At 52.4% G+C, this 19,444-nt stretch overlaps 1 protein-coding gene across 8 annotated transcripts in view; it reads right to left on the bottom strand.

Moving 5' to 3' along the window:
• The window catches only part of HRH2 (histamine receptor H2), a 52,659-nt gene that overhangs the window by 12,047 nt on the left and 21,168 nt on the right, over positions 1-19,444 (bottom strand). For 2 of the 8 annotated variants that reach the window (XM_030927766.1, XM_030927768.1), the window contains exon 2: positions 14,675-16,271. In XM_030927766.1, coding sequence (XP_030783626.1) covers positions 14,675-15,750 — 1,076 coding nt within the window. In that variant the 5' untranslated portion in view covers positions 15,751-16,271. Of the gene's footprint in view, positions 1-7,388; positions 7,777-7,953; positions 13,253-13,615; positions 14,567-14,674; positions 16,272-18,211; positions 18,312-19,444 lie in introns of those variants that run through there. The other 6 variants (XR_004056439.1, XM_030927767.1, XM_030927770.1 and 3 more) reach the window with 6 other exon arrangements.

A 19,444-nucleotide genomic window follows, 5' to 3' on the forward strand; every position in this document is an offset into this window, starting at 1 on the left:
CTCGGCCTCCCAAAGTGCTGGGATTACAGGCTTGAGCCACCGCGCCCGGCCTATTTTTTGGTTGTTTTAAAATATGCCGTGGTGGAAATTTCAGGACACAAAGTCACCTGGAGACCAGTCATGGTGTTCTTTTCATTCCCCCTTGTTTTCTGCCACAAACCAACATTACCCAATATGCCCAAATGACCACACTTCAGCCTTCTGTTCATGAAAGGAATTCTTTTCTCAAGGCCTTCTCCTGGTTTTCTGGAAGTAAGCACAGAGGGTTTGCCTGTCCCCAGGGTCTGCTTTGAAGAAGTGGAGACTGAGGGGCGGTGGGAATGGCAGGGATCCCCCTTTAAGGCAGGGCTCACTTCATCCTGCGTTAACAGGCAGCATGAGCAGGGTGTTGAGCAGGCCGGGGAGACTCCCAGCAAGAGCTTTGCAAACATCTGGGTTTGCTTTTGCACCCAGTGAGGTGAAATGAACCCCGTGGGACTTACTTGAGATCAACAGTTGTCAGTCACAGGCCTTAACCCCTTTTTAATATCTTCCATGATAAAAGGAAAGTGAGGTTCTGGGAGCTTTAGGTCCACAAAGGGAATTGTGATGAGGGAGCTCCTGGGACCCCTATCCCTGAACACTCCTGAGCTACAGCCTTGGACCTGACCTGGAGGCTGCCAGAGGGAGGGGTTGGCTGTGACTCTAGCAGGATCCCTGAATTTGCTGGTGAATGAATAAATGCCTGGCAAGAAGTAGCATTTACTAAGTGCTCATGTTCTGGGGCCTGAGCTAGGTGTTTTGCATCTTTTTTCTGTTTAACTTTCTCAATGGTACGATAAAGCTAGAACAGGTGTGTGCATTTAACAGACCATGAACGTGAGGCTCCGCGTAAGTAGGAGCTGCCCCAGGTCATGCAGTAGCAACGTTCAAATCTGAATCCAGGGCTATGTGACTTCAAAGCACGCTTCCCTCCCATGATGACATGCTGCTTCCTGTGGGGCAGGCCAAATGGATCAGGCAAAACGGTACAGAGGGATAATACGAGGGACACGGAGATGATCTGGGCAGGGCTGCCGGTCTCCAGCAACTCAAGGGTGAGAAAACGTTTGGGTTAATTGCTGCAGTGTAAAAACAAAACTGCCTGTGTGATAACAGGAGCCTGTAAGTGAGCGTCTGCAGGTAGGTGTGCCAGTGTATGCACAGGTGTAAACTACACACAAGGGCCGGTCTGCTTGCACACAAGAGCGTGTGTGTGCTCCAGTGCCTGAGTGTGCATGGGTGCGTTGCCCGTGAGTGTGAGTGGGCATGCACCAGCAAGACTGTGTGGCACAAAAGCCATTTCTGGCTCTGGAGTTCACGGGAGGCTACATGGAGCAGGTGGCATTTGAGTTGGGCCTGTTGCCATGAGGGGTGTTTGGGAAGGTGGGTAAGGCTCTTTAGGCAGACAGCAGCCTGAGCTCTGAGGTATTCTCTGAGAACAGGAAATGGCCTATCTCAGCTGAAGAGGAAGAAGCATGGGGCGGAAGAAGATGAGAAGGGCAGAAAAGGATTCTGTAGTCGGAGCATGAAGGTCTTGATTGAGGAATTTGTGTGTGATCTGGCAGGCACTGGGGAGCCACTGAAGGCTGTAGAGCAGGGGGAGTGTCATGAATTGAACAACGACTGGACTCAGTCTGTGACCCGGACAGCCCTTCTTCAAATTCTATGACTGCATGGGGTGGTGAATACCCCAGTGAGGGAATGGGGAAGGGAGCTTGCCTCTCTGGCAAAGCATATTCACTCACTGCTGGGAGAGATGAGGTTGCAGGGGAGTGGGTCTGGGCAATTTTCATGGGCATCCTCTTTAAAGGTAAAACTTTAGGCAAAATGTGTGACTCAGCATGGTCTTTGAGCATGCACTGGGTGCTCAGCCTGGGATCCCCCACCCCACCAGCAGTCATGCTAGCAGGGACTTTACAGAAGAGGGGACTGGCCTTCCCTGGGGTTGAGCACCCTGACTGAAGTCACACAGCTGGTGAGCAGAGGAACTGGGCTCCTGCCACCTCCGCTAGGCGCAAAGCCTGGGCTGAGCCCTAAGAACTACCACGCAAGGCTACCATCCACTGAGCTCCTGCTGCACTGCGGCCTGTCTCTAGCATTTTCTATGTCTTAACTCAGTTCCTTCTCACCTCAACCCCATAGGGCAGGTGCTGAGATTCTCCTCGTCTTACAGAAGAGGAAGTTAAGGCACAGAGAGGTTAGAAGACCTGGCAAGGGGGTCACACAGCCAGTAGGCGGCGCTGAGTGTGTTGCAGCCCGTCCGGTGGAAGAAGTGAAGGTGTGGGAGCCCTACTTCCTGGGAAGTCCCTCCCCCACCTCCCTGCCATCCACTTCCTGCTACTGACCTAGGATTGCTGGTAATAAAACCACAAGAGTATGCATGGAGGAGGCCCTTAACATCCACACTGTCGCTTAACTTTTACAACATCCACATGATCGATATGATAGATATTTATCCTGTTCTTATCTCTAACAGATGAGGGCGTCTTGGCCCAAAGAACTTCAGTCACTTGCCCAGGACTCACAGTAAGTGGCGGAGTCTTGAGAAGTCCAGGTCGGCCCCACGGCAAAGTGGGGGGCTCCCCGCCTTATAATGCACAAGGCCGAACTCAGAGGGGGCCCAGAGTTGGCCCACACTGCTCCAGAATCGGGGTCACACTCAGGTCTCCCAAGTCCTGGACTGTGTTTGCCCTGCCCAGCTGCTTGAACTTTTCAATAACTGCCACTTTCAGATGGGCTGACTTCACGCACCCTCTCCTCAAAACTGTGAAATGTTTTTTTCAAACTGAAGGAAACCCCCAGGCCACTGCCCACTCATGCCAACGGCGGCTCACACACAGGCACTTCTCAGTATCAGTCACGATCCCTCATTACGTCCCAGCTCTGAGAGGCAGGTGAAGTGTCGCGCCCATTTAGTAGATGGGGAAACTGAGGTTCAGAGAGGCCTACTGTTTGCCCCTGGGCCTTGAGCAGTGCCTGGCAGAGCTGGGAATTGCCTGGGCTTGTTGAATGCTGCGTCCTGGGTGTAGCCCCTGAATCGCCGTGCCAGTTTCTTTGGTTTGAGACCTTTACTGGCTCTGTAGCCTCTGAATGGCTCAGGCCTTGGACCTGGGGACCTCTCAGACGGTTCCTTCTCAGCCCCTTCCAGGATTCCTCTCCCCTCTTCCCTGTCCCCTCGCCCATCCTTAAATGCTGGTGACCCCTTCTCCTTGCGGTCTATGCCCTCTGCCTTAGTCTGCCGCCCCCACAGCACTTCTAGGGTCCTCTTGCTGATGTAGTTTCGAGGAAGTAATAACCTGATGGGGCTGGCAGAAGGGAGGCCCCCACAGCCTGTCTAGAAAATAGCGAGGCGAAGTGTGGCAAAAGGCTTCAAATACCCCTCCCCTTTAGCCAGTAATTATTTCCAGAAATTCCGTTTCTAGGGAAATAATCTGAAAGAAACAAAGTGTTCCCTGCATGAAGATGTTTATCATAGAGAGAAGAAGAGACAACAGCCAGATGCAACAGTAGGGAAGCGTTTTCTCGCACCTATTCCCGCGCGAGCTGGTGTACCCCTGGGGCTCACCGTGTGCTGGACACTGTTCTCCAGCCTCTGTATTATTCTTTCCTTTAATCCTTGTAACAGCTTTTTGAAACAGGTACTAGTAACATCCCCTTTGACAAGTGAAGACACCGAGGCTTGGAAAGGTTAATCGGCATGCCCAGGGTCAGCCAGCTCCCTAAGGTCTGACTCCACCAGCCTCAACCGTTACCAGGGTAGCGATGGTTAGTAGTCACCATTACCAGGTAATTGTTGGGAGAGGGTCAACGTGCTGGGCAGCGTGAGATGCTTGTCAGGTGGGGCAGGCTGGGCTGGACTTTGCAATGCAGGGAGACTGCAGGGCTCCTGGCCCTGGCTTCTCTGTGTCATCGGCACTGGCCCTGCCACTCAGGCAGCAATGGCAGGTGAAGGCAGAGACAATTTCTTAAGTCCCAAACAGAAACGGTGGAGAGAGAGTCAATGTGCTTTAGGTTTGCAAGAGCCCCTGTGAGCCATTCCCCACCACCCAGGGTGAAGGGGGCACCACCTGGGGAGTAAGGTGGTAGGCTGAGTTAGATGCTAGGCTGGGCCCTGCTCCCTACTCCCAACACTCTCCTGTTGGGTCAAAACCTGGATGGCAGGGGAGCGGGAGTCACTAGAAAGTGAGTTTGGGGGGTCTGAAAGCACAAAGGCTGTGCCTCACTTCCCATCTAGAAGCTCAGAACAAGGCTGTCTCAGAGGAAGGGGCCCCTGCAGGGGAACAGAAATAGCAGCTAGGAGGCCTCAAGCTGCACCCCAGTTCCTCCTTCCTCTCCTCCACAGGGGCTGCAGGAGATCATTAAAATCTCCCAGAGCCCACAGTGAGCCTCAGCACATGGCTGAGCCTTGGGGACTGCCTGCTAGGGTGTCCTAGGGGTGGGGACCCATAGCAGAGGCAAAGGCCTGCAGGGGGATGTAGCTGGCTTTGGACAGCGCCAGGGAGAGCCCAGGAGCCCACCAACTATGTTCACGTGGCTGCCATGGAAAGAGAAGCTGACAAGACAGGTCTGGAGTAGCCCAGAGAATGCCACTGGGGCCAGACAGCCTCTGGGGACTTACACTAGGGGGATGCAGGTGGGGAGGGGAGAGAAGCCCGTACGGACTGCGTGCCATTTCCAAAGCCACCATGTTTACTACTGGAAGTGGCTGAGCTCCCTGACCTGGAAAATTTCCCTGACCTAGAAAATTTAAGTTTTTCCATCATCTGTGAAGTGGTAGCCTATAAGGTCCCAGAGCAGAATAAAACAAAGTATCTTACACCTGGGCACGTCCAGGTGTGCGTGCCAAGCTCCACTACTGGGGCATGGGCACTCACTCAACTGTTCCTTCCCCAGCCCTGGGAGGGAGGCGCTGGAATGATCAACCCCATTTTTCAGATGAAGAAGACAGAGTTTGAGAGAGAGGAAGTCACTTGCCCCATGTCAGCTAGCCAGCCAACTGGGGAGGTCAGCCTTCAGAGCTCTGGCAACAGACCACCGCCATGTCACAGATGGCTTCCCAGTTTGTGAGAGTGTCTCATAAGGGACGAGTGAATGGGGGAGACAGCAGGAAACTCAGCAGCCACAAAAGGGAGAGACTTGCAGCCTGCTCAGGAACGAACACCAGGTGGAACAAAAGCAGGGCAGAACAAGAGCGTGTGCATCCTCTTACCACCATGATATTAAGGCCGTGTCTGCACCCAGACCACGATGGGAAGGGAGCGTAGAGCTGTGACTTCAGGGACTAGGAAGGATGGCAACAGACATGGGGTTCTCTATGACTTTCCATTTTATCTTCCATTTTCACAGTAAGTTTTAAAACTGTGTCTCCAGATTCAGCATGAGAAGGAGAAGTTCACTGAATCCTCTGGGCATTGGGGACAGCCCTGGCACCCACCCTGACAGTCTGTACCTGGGTGACAAAGGGATGTGGTCAGTCCTCACATGAGGAGGGACTGAGTGTCCTCCATGGACCTGCGACCTCCCGTCTGTGAGGCCCTCGCTACCTTCTGCAGCTTTCTGCATGGATCAGAGACAGGAGAAGCAGGCACACTGATGGCTGTGTAGCACCACCTGCCAGTTTGGGGCAGTCGGGACCACCTCGACTTCCTATCTCCAGGCAGGGCGGGGAGGGAATGGTCCTCCTACCCCAGGAGAGCCTCAAGGGCTGTGTACACCCTGCAATGCAGGCACACCCCCTTCCACTCTCTGAATGCTCTGCCACAAACAGCCACTGCGAGTGTAATGAATACCCCAAAACAGGGAGCCCTGTGACTCACCACTGCTGCTTCAGGGACAGGGACAGCTGCCAGAATGCTTAGCTCTCTTTTACAGATGGGGAAATTGGGACTCAAGAGAGGGATGCGATCTCTCCAAGCTCACACAGCCAATCTGTGGCAGGGAATGAGGAAGTCTGGTCTGGTCTTCTGTCCCCATGGCTGGGGCTCTCTCAGCAGTCCCGCCCTGTGCCCAGCCTGCACCCTCACCTGCCCCTGACTCCTGAACCGGCAACTCAAGTCGTGACAAGGACACGCTTTACTGAATTTGCCTCCACACTTCGAGAGACTCATTAGTATGAAAAACACGTTCCTCACCACCCTTGCCAGAAGATTCTTGACACAACACAGTTGGGGGGTTGGCATGCACTCTCCGTTGTTAAGTATTTATATATAGTTAGTGTTGGAATGGTCCCCGGATACCGATCCAAGTCTCCCGTTTTCAGATGGGGGGCACCAGGCTTAGGGTCAGGACCCCCCTGGAACAATTCAGTAGCACAGCTGAGACATGCATCCACAGAGCCTGCCCTGAACTTTCCAGCTGCTCCTTGGCAAATGGGCCATGGGGAAAATAAATAAATAAATAAAGGCTGCCACTTACTAAGCATTTGCTCTGTGCCAGGTGCTTTGCATAAATCGGTGCTAAATCTTATCCTAGTTCTCTCAGGGAGGCATTTTTATTCCCATTTTGCAGATGAGCATGCTGAGACTCAGAGAGGGCAAGGCACCTGCCCAAGGTCACACAGCCAGGGGCTGGAAATGACACACATTTCTTCCCCCACGCCAGGGCTGGCAAACGACAGCCCACAGGCAAATTGAGCCCACCACCTGTTTTTGTTGAAATGGTTGAAAAATAATAGAATAACATTTTGTGACCCTGTGAAAATGATATGCAGCTCAAATTTTTGTGTTCATAAACACAGTGTTATGAGAACACAGCCATCTCCATCCATTTGTGTACGGTCTGTGGCTGCTTTCACCCTACAAGGGCAGAGCTGCGGCACTGCAACAGGGATCAAATGGGCTGCACAGCCTAAAATATTTGCTATCTGGCCCTTTGCAGCAAAAGCTTTCTGACCCCTGCCTTTTGCTGGGCTGTCTCCTGAAGGGTCTGGAAAGTATGCAGCCCCCATACGGTTGTACAGGCCGTTCTCTGCACAAAGGCATCAGGTGAAGGGGGCAAGGGCCTGCAACAAGCCCTTCCTCTGCTTGCCAGGCTGTGCACCCCGGGCCGGGTCCCCTGGAGGAAGGGCCTTTTCCTCATTTGTTCGCCTTTCTGTGCTTTTTTTTTTTGGGGGGGGGGGGGTGGAGTTTGGCTCTGTCACCCAGGCTGCAGTGCACTGCAACTTCCGCCTCCCAGGTTCAAGCGATTCTCCTGCTTCAGCCTCCCAAGCAGCTGGGATTACAGGCACGCACCACCACTCCCAGCTAATTTTTGTATTTTTAGTAGAGATGCAGTTTCACCATGTTGGTCAGGCTGGTCTCAAACTCCTGACCTTAGGTGGTCCACCGCTTCAGCCTCCCAAACCGCCAGTATTACAGGCGTGAGCCACCACGCCCAGCCACCATGCTCCTTCTTAAGGGTACAAATGTACTAGCAGTGGCCCCGAAGGCATGGTGCCCCTTCCCACCCCATCTCGGTCCCTGGGAAGGTAGCACCTTCAGACCAGCTCAGAGGGAGCCAGGAGGTGTAGATCAGGGTAAAGGCAGGGCAGAGGAGGGGAAGGAGGGGTTCACAGGTAGAAGCCAGAGTCTCCAGATGGCTTCCAGTCACCATCCCCAGACCCATGTAGGAAGGTTCTCTACCTTTCAGTGACTCCTGGGGGGCCACGATTTATTCTCCTTGACTTTTGAGGCTGTAAAGGGCTTCCCACCTCCTCTCTGCTCTCCTTCCCCTGACTTCCTCTCCAGGAGTGGGAGGGGCTCTCACTCCCCAAACTCTCTGAAGAGACAGAAGAGGAAGAGGATTAACTGTGTGCTGGCACCGTTGCTCCACGTGGCTGCTGTGCAGAAGTGCAGGCCCTGAGAAGCTGGGCGGGCAGGGATTTGGGCCCCGACGGCCCACGGTGCAGCCTCGAGCTCTCCACCCAGAGCCTGCAGAGGCCACGAGCCGCCCTAAAGCCCGAACACTTGGGGAAGGAAAACTGGGCCCTTGGAGGGAAGAAAGGGAAGGAAAGAAGAAACAGGGGAAGGAAAAATCACAGCAAAAAGGATGGAAGAAAGAGGCAAAGGAAGAAAAGGCGGAAAACAAAGATAGCACCGTGGCAATGTTACACTAAGTGAGGGAGCCAGGCACAGAAGAGCACCTGTTCCATGAAATGTCACACAGGCAGGTCCAGAGAGGCCGAAAGCAGATGCATGGCCACCTCGGGGTGAAGGTGCAGGGAGTGGAGCGCAGGGAGGGTGGGGGTCAGCTCCCAGGTGCAGGGTTTCTTTTGGGGGGTGGTGAAATGTTCCAAAATGGATTGTGATTGTAGATGCACAACTCCATGCATATACTAGAAACCACTGAACTGTCCACTTCAAACAGGTGAATTCTATAATATATCAAATGTAGCTTGAAAAAAACTTACAATAAAATGGAAAGAAAGAAAAAGGAAGGCAGGCAGGCAGACAGGAACAAGAAAATGAGATGGATGGTGAAGAATGAAAATTCTCATTTGCTGAAGTAGCTGTCACATGCCAGGAATTACGCTAAATGTCTGTGCCCTTTACGCCTTTGCTGACTTTTCCAAGTAAGTCTGATGATTATCAGCATTTTACTGTAAAGAAGCTGCAGCTCAGACTGGAGAGTGACTTGCCCGAGGTCATCAAACCAGTAAGTGGTGGGGCCATAACTCATACCAGGCAGACTCACCCTCCAGCACCCCAGGAGAGCACCCGCAGCAGCTGTGAGACAGGGATCCAGCTTCACAAGGCAGCCAGAAGGTTCCCGAGTGGCAGGGCCAGCCGGGGCCCCTGACTGTGGCGTGAGCTGCCCTGGGTGTAATGCAAAGGGCACTCATAGAGGCCAGGCAGGAACACTGAAACCACGTGCTAAAGGGAGCATTTCAGTAGAGCTGAATGTGTAAGTGAACAAGCTGGGGCTCTTGAAGGGGTGAACACATTCAGGCCCTTAAGGAAACTTATCTTCTGGGCAACAGCTCTTCTTGAGAAGTGTGTGTATCAGACACGTGGTTTGCAGCCTCATCTTCTGAGATTGGATTTGGAGCAAAAGATAAAGTCAGTCTTGCTCCTCAAGCTGTGCCCCTGACTTCTGGCCAAATCAGGACATGCCGTGGTGATGCTGTGGACGCAGCCCAGGTTGTTGGGAACTCCGGATTCCAATCCTGACTCAGAACTCGCTGTCTATGCTATTGGCCAGAAGTCGCACCACCTTCCCGGGTTCATCTGTGCTGGAGCTGGAGAGGGGTTAGGCTGTTCCCACCCCGCGGTTCTGTGATTCAGAGCTGGTGCTGGGTTCTGCCAGGAAGCCTGCCCCGATGCCAGTATTTGCAGGGAGGCTTATTGTGCCATCCAAGCTAAAAAGGGGAACCAGGAATCTCTGAGTTCTTATGAGGTTTCTGGAACTTCTCTCTTAGAGACGTGGTTTCCTGATCTCTACAGTGGGGGTGGGTTCACTTCTCAGGGTTCTTGGGGGCCTATCACAAGACATTCACTCATTCCTTTATTCAACCAGCAATATTCCTGGGCCTGTTCTGTGCCAAGCACAGTGCCACGTGTTAGGGTCCAGTAGTGAACAACACAGACAGGGGCCTGTCCTATGGAGCTTACGGTCTAGGGGGAGCAGACGTTAAACCAGTAGGGTAAGTCAAGAGGGGGAAGAAGAGGGTCTGGGCTGAGGGGAGCCTGCATGGGGTTAGACACCATGTGGGCTGAGGGGAGCCAGAGGGGAGGAGAGGAGGTCGTGGCAGGGCAGGGCCTTGGAGATGGGAATAAGAATTTGCTGTTTTACTCTAAGCAATAGGAGAAGTGGAGTATAATCCAACTTACGCCTGAAAACCTCACAGAGGGAAGAAAAGCAAATTCAGGGAGCCAGTCAGGGGCCAGCTGGGATGCTGAGCTGATGGGGGGACAGAAGAAGAGCTGGAAGGATTGCGGAGGCACCAGCTGTGACTCCAGCCCTCCAGGCATCAGGAGTACTGAAGCCACAGGCACAGGCACAGGCCCAGGGACTGTGTAGGCATGAGGACGGGCCACGCCCGGAGACTGTGATAGCCCAGGTGCTAATGAATATTATCTCCCGCCTTGGGAGATTACCATGAACAAGTGAATGGGTGGGGAAAGGGCTGAAAGAGACCTAGGCAGGGGTCCAGAAACACAGGGTTCTCCTCCCAGCCTCTCCTGAGTTTGCTTCACACCTCAGACAGGTCACTTGCCTCCCTGTGCCTCATTTTCCTCATCTGGTATGTGTAGGGCTAGCACTGAGGTGACAGTCAAAAACAGGGCCAAGTTCAAATCCAGAGAGCATTTCATCCTAGAGTCTAGGCTTTGGGATCAGAGAGACTCGGGCTCAAATTCTAGCTCTGCCACTCATTAAGGCTGGCGGCCCAGGCCAGCTCCTCTGTTTCCGGGAGTCCCCTGCGGGTGGGGGCCACACTGTGAGAATGCCTGCTGTAGAGTAACATTCCTATGAGAAGAGGGCCTCAGACTTGCTCACTGCTCTACCGCAAACAGTGCTGGCAGGTGGCAAGTCCTTGGTAAATGCTTCTCATTGAGCTCTGGGTGGTTTATTCTGGCTGGGGCAGAGGGTGGTGGATGGGGCCGGGGAGGTGGCAGGAAAGGCAGCAAGATGGTGGGCAGGGACCAAATCAGGATGGGTCAGAGGGTTGGGACTTGTGGGAGGCTGGATAATGGCCCCCAAATGCGTCCACATCCTAATCCCTTGAGAGTGTTACCTTACGCGGCAAAACAGACTTTGCAGATTCGATGATGTTATGAAATGTGAGCTGGGGTTCTAGAGTAGCATGGGTTGGTTACTCAGGCGGGCCTCAGTGCAATTGCAAGTGTCTTTCTAACAAGGAGGTAGAGGGAGAGAGCTGGCTACAGCAGAGCAGAAGGTGACGTGACCTTGGAAGCAAAAGGCTGGAGTGATATGAGAGGGCCCTAAGCCAAGGCATGCAGGCTAACTACAAGTGGGGAAAGGTAAGGAAAGGGAGGCTCTCTGGAAGCCTTCAGAAGGAACCAGCCCTGCTAACACCTTGATCTCAGACATCTGGCCTTCTGAACTGCAACAGAATAACGTGTGTTATGTTTGGCCACTAGGCTGGTGGGGATTTGTTATGGCAGTCACAGGAAATGGACACAGGGCTACCTATGTGCAGGCGGCCGTGGGAGGCAGAGGAGGGTCCTGAGCAGGGCACTACACTGAGATTCATGATTTAGGGAGCTCACTGTGAGTGACGGAGCAGACAGGGAGCGGCTGGGAGCAGGGGTATCTGAGATCAGACAGGGGAGAGGTGATGAGGGGTGATTAGGGGCAGATGGTATCTGCCCACAAGGCAGCCAGCAGGTTCTCAAATGGTGGGACCAGCCGGGGCCCCTGACTGTGGGGTGAGCGGCCCTGGGTGTGCTGCAAAGAGCACTCTTAGAGGCCGGGCAGGAACGTTGTGGGGTGGCTGCCAGTTGGCCACAGGGAAGGGAGGACCAGCCAGCTTGGCCACTCTATCTTCTGGAGTCACCCCTTGGCCGATGGTGCCCCACCCCACACAGGGCAGGCTGGCTCAGTTCCCTTTGGAATTCTTGGCTCAGGCAGACAGCCCAGTCTTGGCAGTGATAAGGGCTCTGGGTCAGTGCGGGTTTGTCCCCAGACGGAGAGCTGGAAGGACATGCTATCAGCCAGCAGGGAAACTGGGAGCCGAGCTTATCGAGGGACACACGAGGCCCTGATCGCCCTGGCAGTCTTGGTGGGAGTATCAACCTCTGGCTGTTCTTGGCTACCTCCACCCTCCATGCCCTCAACCATGGTGTGGGGCCCTCTGACTGGCTCCCCAACCCTTCTCTGCCAAAGCCCTCTGCCCCTGCACCACTGGAGGACAGACCACAGCTGTGCTCTCCAGGAGCATGGGCCCTGGACTTGCCTCTGGCCCTGCCTCCATGGCTGCATGCATGACCCTGGCAGGCACCACCTCTCTGCTGGCCTTGCTTTCTTCACAGCCCCTCACCCAGGGTGCCCGCAAGGATCAGAACAGGAGATGGACACTCATACCCTGCAGCATGCTGGGCACCCAGAGGACAGTCTATGGCAGGTGCTGCTATTTCTGTTGTTGCTCAGATCACAATTTTGGGTTGTGTCCCTTGGGGCAGTTTACTTGACTTCTGTGAGCCTCAGTTTTCCCATCTGTAAAGTGGAGATTAAGCAAGTCCCTGCTTCACAGGGTTGTGTGGAGGAAGAAGTGAGGCCCTGAGTCTCAAGGGTCCAGTCCTGCCTTGGATGAAAGGGTCTTTCTCATTTGCATTTAAAAGCTCAGAGGTCTACTCTCCGGGATGGGCTCCTGGGCCCACGTGCCAGCCCCATCCGGGCTTCAATCCTTGGCATGTGTGGCTCTGAATCTGACCAGTCAGTTTCTTAACTAGACCATGAGCAATTGCAGGTGGCCGAGGGTGGCAGGGGGTAGGAGATGCTCTATCTCACTTCGTGCCCTTAGCACTTGGTGCAGGGGTGGGAGTAGGATGCCCCCGAGGAACAATGAATGCCTGGAAACAATGTCAGACATCGAAAAGGGGCCAGTAGTGGGTGCTCAATGAATGTTAGCTATTGTTGTTAAGTGCTTATTGAATGAAGAGGTTCCCTTAAGGACTCCACTGAAAAGGCGGCTTATTAACCCAGGGCTCCAACAGGTAACGGCAAACACAAAGTAATACACAAGACTAAACCCAGGAGCGGCAACCACCTTCTAGCTGAACCACATCCCCGTATTTTTTTCTTTTTTAAGCTTTGTGAACTGAGTAGGCTCTGCACTCCAGCTGCCTCCTGAATAAGAGATTGCGCAAGGATATGGTAGGTGGGCGTTTTGCCCATCAGGACTGGAAGCGGAAGTTTCCAGGTGTGCACTTGGAGGGTGGATTTGAGGGGCAGGGTCCAGGGCCTGAGGCCACAGTTCAATGCAGGAGCAACAGGCTTGCTTCAGATGGACAGTGGTGAAGGAGCAGAGGGCCCCAGATCCAAGTCTATGGAGGGACACTCCACCCCTGGGAATGGAGGTGGCAGCTACAAGGACCAGAGGGACTATGCAGGGGTCTCACTAGGCAGTTTTGCCCCCACAACTCCAGAACCTGGAACCCTTGTTGGTGGGTCTGCAGTATCCACACAAGCTTTTCTTGAATCTGATGCTCAGTGCTCCAGCGTGGACTTATGTCCTGTTGGGAGACGGCAGAGCATGTTTGTGTCCCTTCGCTCACGTGAGCTTCAGGCAACTCTGGAAGGCAAGTAGGAAGCCCGGTGAGGGGAGATCAACTCTCTATGAGATGAGGAAACCGAGGCCTGAGATGGGGAGGAACTTGCTCAGGATACAAGGTGAGTGCCGGCAGAGCTGAGACCAGGGCTGTGCCACTGATTTTCCATAACTTCATCACCATAAACCCAAAAAAATCTCATTTCTACATCCCCAGTATTCATCATAATTCCTGGCATGTGGTGGGAATCGGATGAATGTTTGCAAATGAATGAATGAACAAATGAACAAACAGATGAATGAAAGGGTCAGTTCCACAGACCAGCATCCTGGAAGGCAAAGCCATGGTCTGTGGGAAGAGAAAGGAAAGTAACATTTATTGAGCAACTTCTACGTGCCAGGTGTCCTCTGAGCATCCTTTCATTTGCTCCTCTCAGCAGCGAAAGCCCAGACCAGTAAGCTGCCTCTCCCCACAGTGAGCTTCCTCGGTGCCACTCAGGTCTTTGGTGTGGTTTCCCTTAAGATCCTGCATTGGCTTTGTCACCAGTGAATTTATCCAAATCTCATTCTGATTCTGTGCATCTTTTCTGCCTGGTGCCCTCAGGAGGGGGAATCCTGTGGTCCTCACTCGCATCTCCCACACTCTGAACATCCGAGAGTCTGCAAGCTTTTAAGACCTATGGCCTCCTTGATTTTGCTTTCTTCTCTTTCCTCTCTCATGAGTCAGTGCCACAACCCCCTCGTCTACAGTCTCATCCTCTGGTCCACATCTTAGGGGTACCCAGAGCCCTCTTTCCAAAGCATAGATCTGCTTAAGTTACCCTTACCCTTGCTTCTAACTCTTTCACCTTTCCTAAAATCTACAGTATCATGCCCAAACTCAGCCACCTTCAAGGCCCCACCTTTCTGACTCCACTGGCCTCTTTCCCCACCAACTTACACACCCCCACGGTAAGAGCTGATGCATAGTAGGTGCTCAATAAATGCTGAACTGAGCTGAGTTTCTCATTTAACCCCACAACAGCCCATCAAGTGGCAGCGTTGGTGACATGGTGTTTTGAGTGCTATCCTGGAGGGGTTCGTTGAACACTTACGACTCCTTAGTGGCAGTCAGGCTTCAAACATAAGACTCCTAATTGTAAGGACAATGTAGCTAGGAAAAAGGGCTCGCGAGTTCCAAAGTCAGGTGGCCACTCTTCAGGCCCCAGCTGTGTGGTCTTGCCAAGTCCTCTGAGAATTTTAATATGCTCCTTTAAAACGGAGCTAATAAGTTCTCCCTCTGGGGGCCGTTGGGAGGATTAAGCAAGAGGGTGTTTACAAAGTGCTCATGAAGAGTGCCTAGAACAGAAACCAGCACCATCTAAACAGCAGCTCCTTAAATCACTCCCATCAGTAGCATCCCCTCCCGGTGCCCCCATCCTGTGCACCAACGGCTAGGGCTGTTACCTGTCTGTGGCTCCCTGGGGGGCTGTGACTTCTGTCCCACTCCACACCTGGAGCTTCAGGGGTTTCTCTTCCTGTTGCCTGGGTTCTCGGCTTTGGGTCCTGGACAGCTGAGAGGCATTGGACCTCACAGAAGTTTTGTGGGAGTTGCGGTTGGCAAGCCTGCAGCAGAAGAGCTGCTGGTACCCGGTGCGGAAGTCTCTGTTCAGCGCAGCATACAGGATGGGGTTCAGGGCTGAGTTGGCGTAGCCCAGCCACAGAACGATGGCTTCTAACACCTCATTGATGGCATCATCCCCTCTCAGCCCACGGTACACAAACGCGGTGAAGTAGGGAAACCAGCAGATGATGAAGGCCCCCATGACGGCGGCCAGTGTCACTGTGGCTTTGTGCTCCCTGATGGTGGCTGCCTTCCAGGAGCTAATGTGATTGATCCTCTTGGCCTGGTCCCGGGCAACCTTGAAGATGCGGTAGTAGGTGATGCACATGATCAGCAGCGGTAGGTAGAAGGTGACCAGCCCATCCACCAGCCCGTACACTTCATTGACCTGGACTTTGCACTTAGAGGTGGTATGATTACCCTTGCTGGTCTCGTTCCTGCTGTTCCACCCCAGGTGGATAGACAGGAAGGACAGGGTAATGGAGATGACCCAAATTAAGACCAGAGAGATGGCGACCCGAACCGGGGTGACCAGCACAGGGTACCGCAGTGGGTCCATGACAGCGCAGTACCGGTCGAGGCTGATCATGAAGAGGTTGAGAATAGAGGCTGTGCAGAGCATCACATCCAGGCTGGTGTAGATATTGCAGAAGACCTTGCCAAAGCTCCACTTGCAGGACAGCTGGTAGATGGCAGAGAAGGGCAGCACCAGGAGGCCGAGGAGCAGGTCAGTGACAGCCAAGGACACGATGAAGCAGTTGGTCAGGTTGCGGAGCCGGCGGTTCAAGCCCACGGCCAGACAGACGACCACATTGCCAGCAATGGTGATGAGGATGAGGACCGCAAGGACCACGGTGATGGTGATCTTGCAGGCGGTAGAGTCTAGGCAAAAGGAAGAGGCTGTGCCATTGGGTGCCATGCTGGGACCCTGTGGCTCGGTCCCCTGACCAGGGCCCCTGGCTGCTTCTTCTCCACTCCCAATGTGACAATTATGCCAACCACTGGACTCCAGGCTCCCAACAGAGCCAAAATGTGTCCTTTTTTTTTTTTTTTTTTTGGCTGGGGGGTGGGGAAGGCTTCAATGACTGACTCTGGGCTGCTTTTCTAGAAATAAATTAAGCAACACCTTCTAAGGTGTTGGGAATTAATATGAATGAAGAATAGAGAAAAGCAAAGCCTTGAAGCCAGGTTCATGGATCAAACTCCAGTCCTCAGATGATCCCTCGAAGAGCTAGCTTCCTCCCGGGACTGGGGTAGGTCTCCACTCCCCAGGTTTTGCATAGAATCCGAGGCACTGTCTGGCGGTGGCTTTGGTGTCATGCAGGATGGGTCATGTGGAGACACAGCTGTATCCCTCTCCATAGCTGGTGCCCACTCCCATCTGCGTGATGGAGTCAAGTATTGGGGATCTCCCTCTCTGAAGTCAGTGGAGAGCAGGAGCTAAAAAGGCAAAGGTTGGATGTTAAGCACCTTGAAACCAGATAGAAAGCATGACCCGATTCAAGATGTATCCTTGTACTAGATCTCAACCTCTTGGCAAGACCCCAGGAAGTATGGGGCCAGTCTGGATACCTCTCTTTGGGAGGGACTCGGGCAATCAGGATACATAATGGAGAGGTAGAAGGGAGGCAGGATGCAAGGGGCTGGATACTGAGACTTGTGAGAAGAGTTGGAAAAGCTGGAAGTGCTTGTACTGAGAAAAGAAGGATCTAGACACGGACTTTCAGCTCCACTAGAAGAGTGCCTGCATCTGTTTGTTCCTAGTGCCTGGCCCCACAGACAGACATTAAGCATCTGATGAATAAAGGATAAAATGAATGAATGAATAAACAAATGTAACGAATCTACTCCTCTGAAGTGCTGAGAACAGTATCTGGTGCTGCTGTTTGGCAAAATGTCATCATACTCTAAGGCGGTGGCCGACAAACTTTTTCAGAAAAGGGTCAGGTAATAAACATGTTCTGCCTAGCAGCCTGTGAAGGCTCGGCTCTGCCTTTGCAGTGAGAATGCAGCTATGCAGATGACGTGCAGACAGAAGAGCGTGGCTGCACTCCAACAAAACTTCAGTAATGAACACTGAAATTTAAATTTCATATCATTTTCACGTGTCACAAAAATCTCTTTTTGATCTTTTTCCAAAATTTAAAAATGTAAAAACCATTCTTAGCCACAGGCTGTACAAAGCCAGGCAGAGGGCCAGATTTAGTCCGCAGTTCGTCACCTGTCATCCACGCCACCCCTGCTCTGAACACATCTCTAAATCTTACTGGTCTTACTTGGCAGAACACGTGATCCCACATCCAGGTCAGCAGGGACAGAACTCACTCAATCCTTCTAATGGTTGCATAACAGTCTGTGGGGAGGCTCACCATGAATAGGTTTATCCTAACATCCCCATATCACCCTCTCACGGGCATTTGGGTGGTTTCTCCTTCCTCCCTTCCTCCCTTTGCACTATTGAAGTAGTGCAAACACTACTTCAATAAAGTAACTGCATGTGCAATGCCTCTTGATTAAATAAGAGCCCCCGGTCACCAGATAATCTCCAAGGCTCCCTCCCAGTGGTGGCTGTATATGATTCCAACTGGCGAGAAACAAGCTGAGGCCCTGCTCCGCGCCCCGGTCCTTCCCTACCAGCTTCTCCTGGTTTTTCAGAGAGCAGGCAATCTCCTGAGCTCTGAGAGTGTGCAGAAATCGAGTTGACGGCGGAACCTCCTCTCATAAGCAAGCTAATCTCCATAAAACATAAATTAAGCCTCTCCCAGGCTCTTGCCTGGAGCAGTTTGCAACCTGAATACGAGAAGCATCATTTAATCATAACGATTGTGTTCGTGCAGGGATCAGGGTTCCCGATCACCTTCTGCCACCCTCCCTGGCTCAGCCACCAGTCCTGGCAGCTCAACCTCCGGGTATTATTTTTAGCAGATCTTTTCATTATATAAATAGCCCAAACAGCATGGGTCTCACCGCCACACTTAATTAACTTTGGAGGGGGTAGCAATCAGGGTATTTTTTTTTGAGAATCCCTATTTCTCATCAAAATTTTTTCTGACTTACCACAACAGCCGGGTATAGGTATTTTGGCATTAGGCTGACATTTGAGTTATGTTTGGAAGAGGGGTCTTCAAATCTGAGTGAACCAGCCTCTCCTATAATTAGAAAATCCTTTCCTTCTCTCCCCTCCCGCCCCTCCTTCTCTTCCTCGGTCCTTTTCAACACATATTTCTTTGAAAACCCAGAATGTGTCAGATGCTACTCCAGGTGCTGGGAGGACAGTGATGACCAAAACAGCTGTGAGTCCTTTCTTAATGGAGTTTTCAAAGAAGAACCACTTCTGCTGTATTCCTATTTAAAGCCCAGCTCCCGTAAGTTCTGGTCACCTTTTTCGAGGGCAGGTGATTTTGTACAGCGCTCTGTCTCCCTCCCATCCTCTCCTGTCCCATGTGGGCAGAAGGATTGCCTTAGAGGGCCACGTCATCCCCTTATGGAGCAACCTTCAATGGCTTCTCTTTGCCTGTGAGGAAGAATCATGTCATCCTTGTCACCATCATTGTCACCATCATAGCTAACAAAAAATAGTCTCTCAAACTGTCCTTTCAAACTTCTAAAGTGATGACAGGCTTATTCCAGTAAGCCAAGTACCCCTGAGGTGTACAGAAAGGGCCAAAAATCAGGGCCACTGCACACCTGCACCCCTGCACCAGGAAGTGATTGCTGCTGACCATTTGGTATGTGGGGGCCTCCTGTGTTTCTCATGCCTCTGCATGCACATGGACACACCCCAGACACTGTCCATACACAGCATACATGCTACTGAGCAACTGCTTCTCCTTCACTTCTTTTAAAATTTCCAATACATAATGGATGGCCCTCTAGGTCACTTAGATCTAAGCCATCCTTCAGGGAGCCCAGCCCATGGCAATGCAACTGCTGTCATGAGGATATGTGCACAAGGATGTCCACTGGCAGATGTGCAATGGCAAGAATGGAAAACAATCTGAGCTGCCATCTGCAGGGGGAAGAAGGTTCAACGAACTATGGCACAACTGTCCTGCAGGATCGCCCTGGGCAAAGTGACACCACACATAGTACATAAAATATTACTGAATCCTCACAACCCCACGAGTGAGGAAAATCATTATCTCCGTTTAACGGTTGAGGAGACTGAGGCTCAAAGAGGCCAGGTGATGTCATGCCCCTAGAAAGCGGCAGAGACTGGATTCGAATTCAGCTCAAACTCCTTTGGCCTGTATTTAATGCCCGTTCTTCGATCAGACTTCAACCTGTCTTTCCAACAGGGTCTCACCCAGCACTCCAGCATCTGCCTCTTAATTTCACAGACTCTCAGGCAACCAAGCATGTCCCCAGATGCAGCATGCCTTCTCCCTCCTGTCTCTGCCTTTGCGTCCCCTATGCCTGGTGCTTCACTCTTCCTTGTATTCACTTCAACTACTCTCCTTTCAAGGCCCAGCTCAGGTACCTGTCTCCTTGAGTCCTCCTAGATGCCTAAAAGCAGGAGTAACCCCTCTGCACTTTGTACCGAGTTAGATTGTACAGCACCTGCTGCCTTGTAGCGTTGATCTGGGTCTGCGGTATTTAATTCTGAAAAGTGC

The sequence above is a fragment of the Rhinopithecus roxellana genome, chromosome 3 (genome assembly GCF_007565055.1).
Source record: "Rhinopithecus roxellana isolate Shanxi Qingling chromosome 3, ASM756505v1, whole genome shotgun sequence".
Lineage (NCBI taxonomy): Eukaryota > Metazoa > Chordata > Mammalia > Primates > Cercopithecidae > Rhinopithecus > Rhinopithecus roxellana.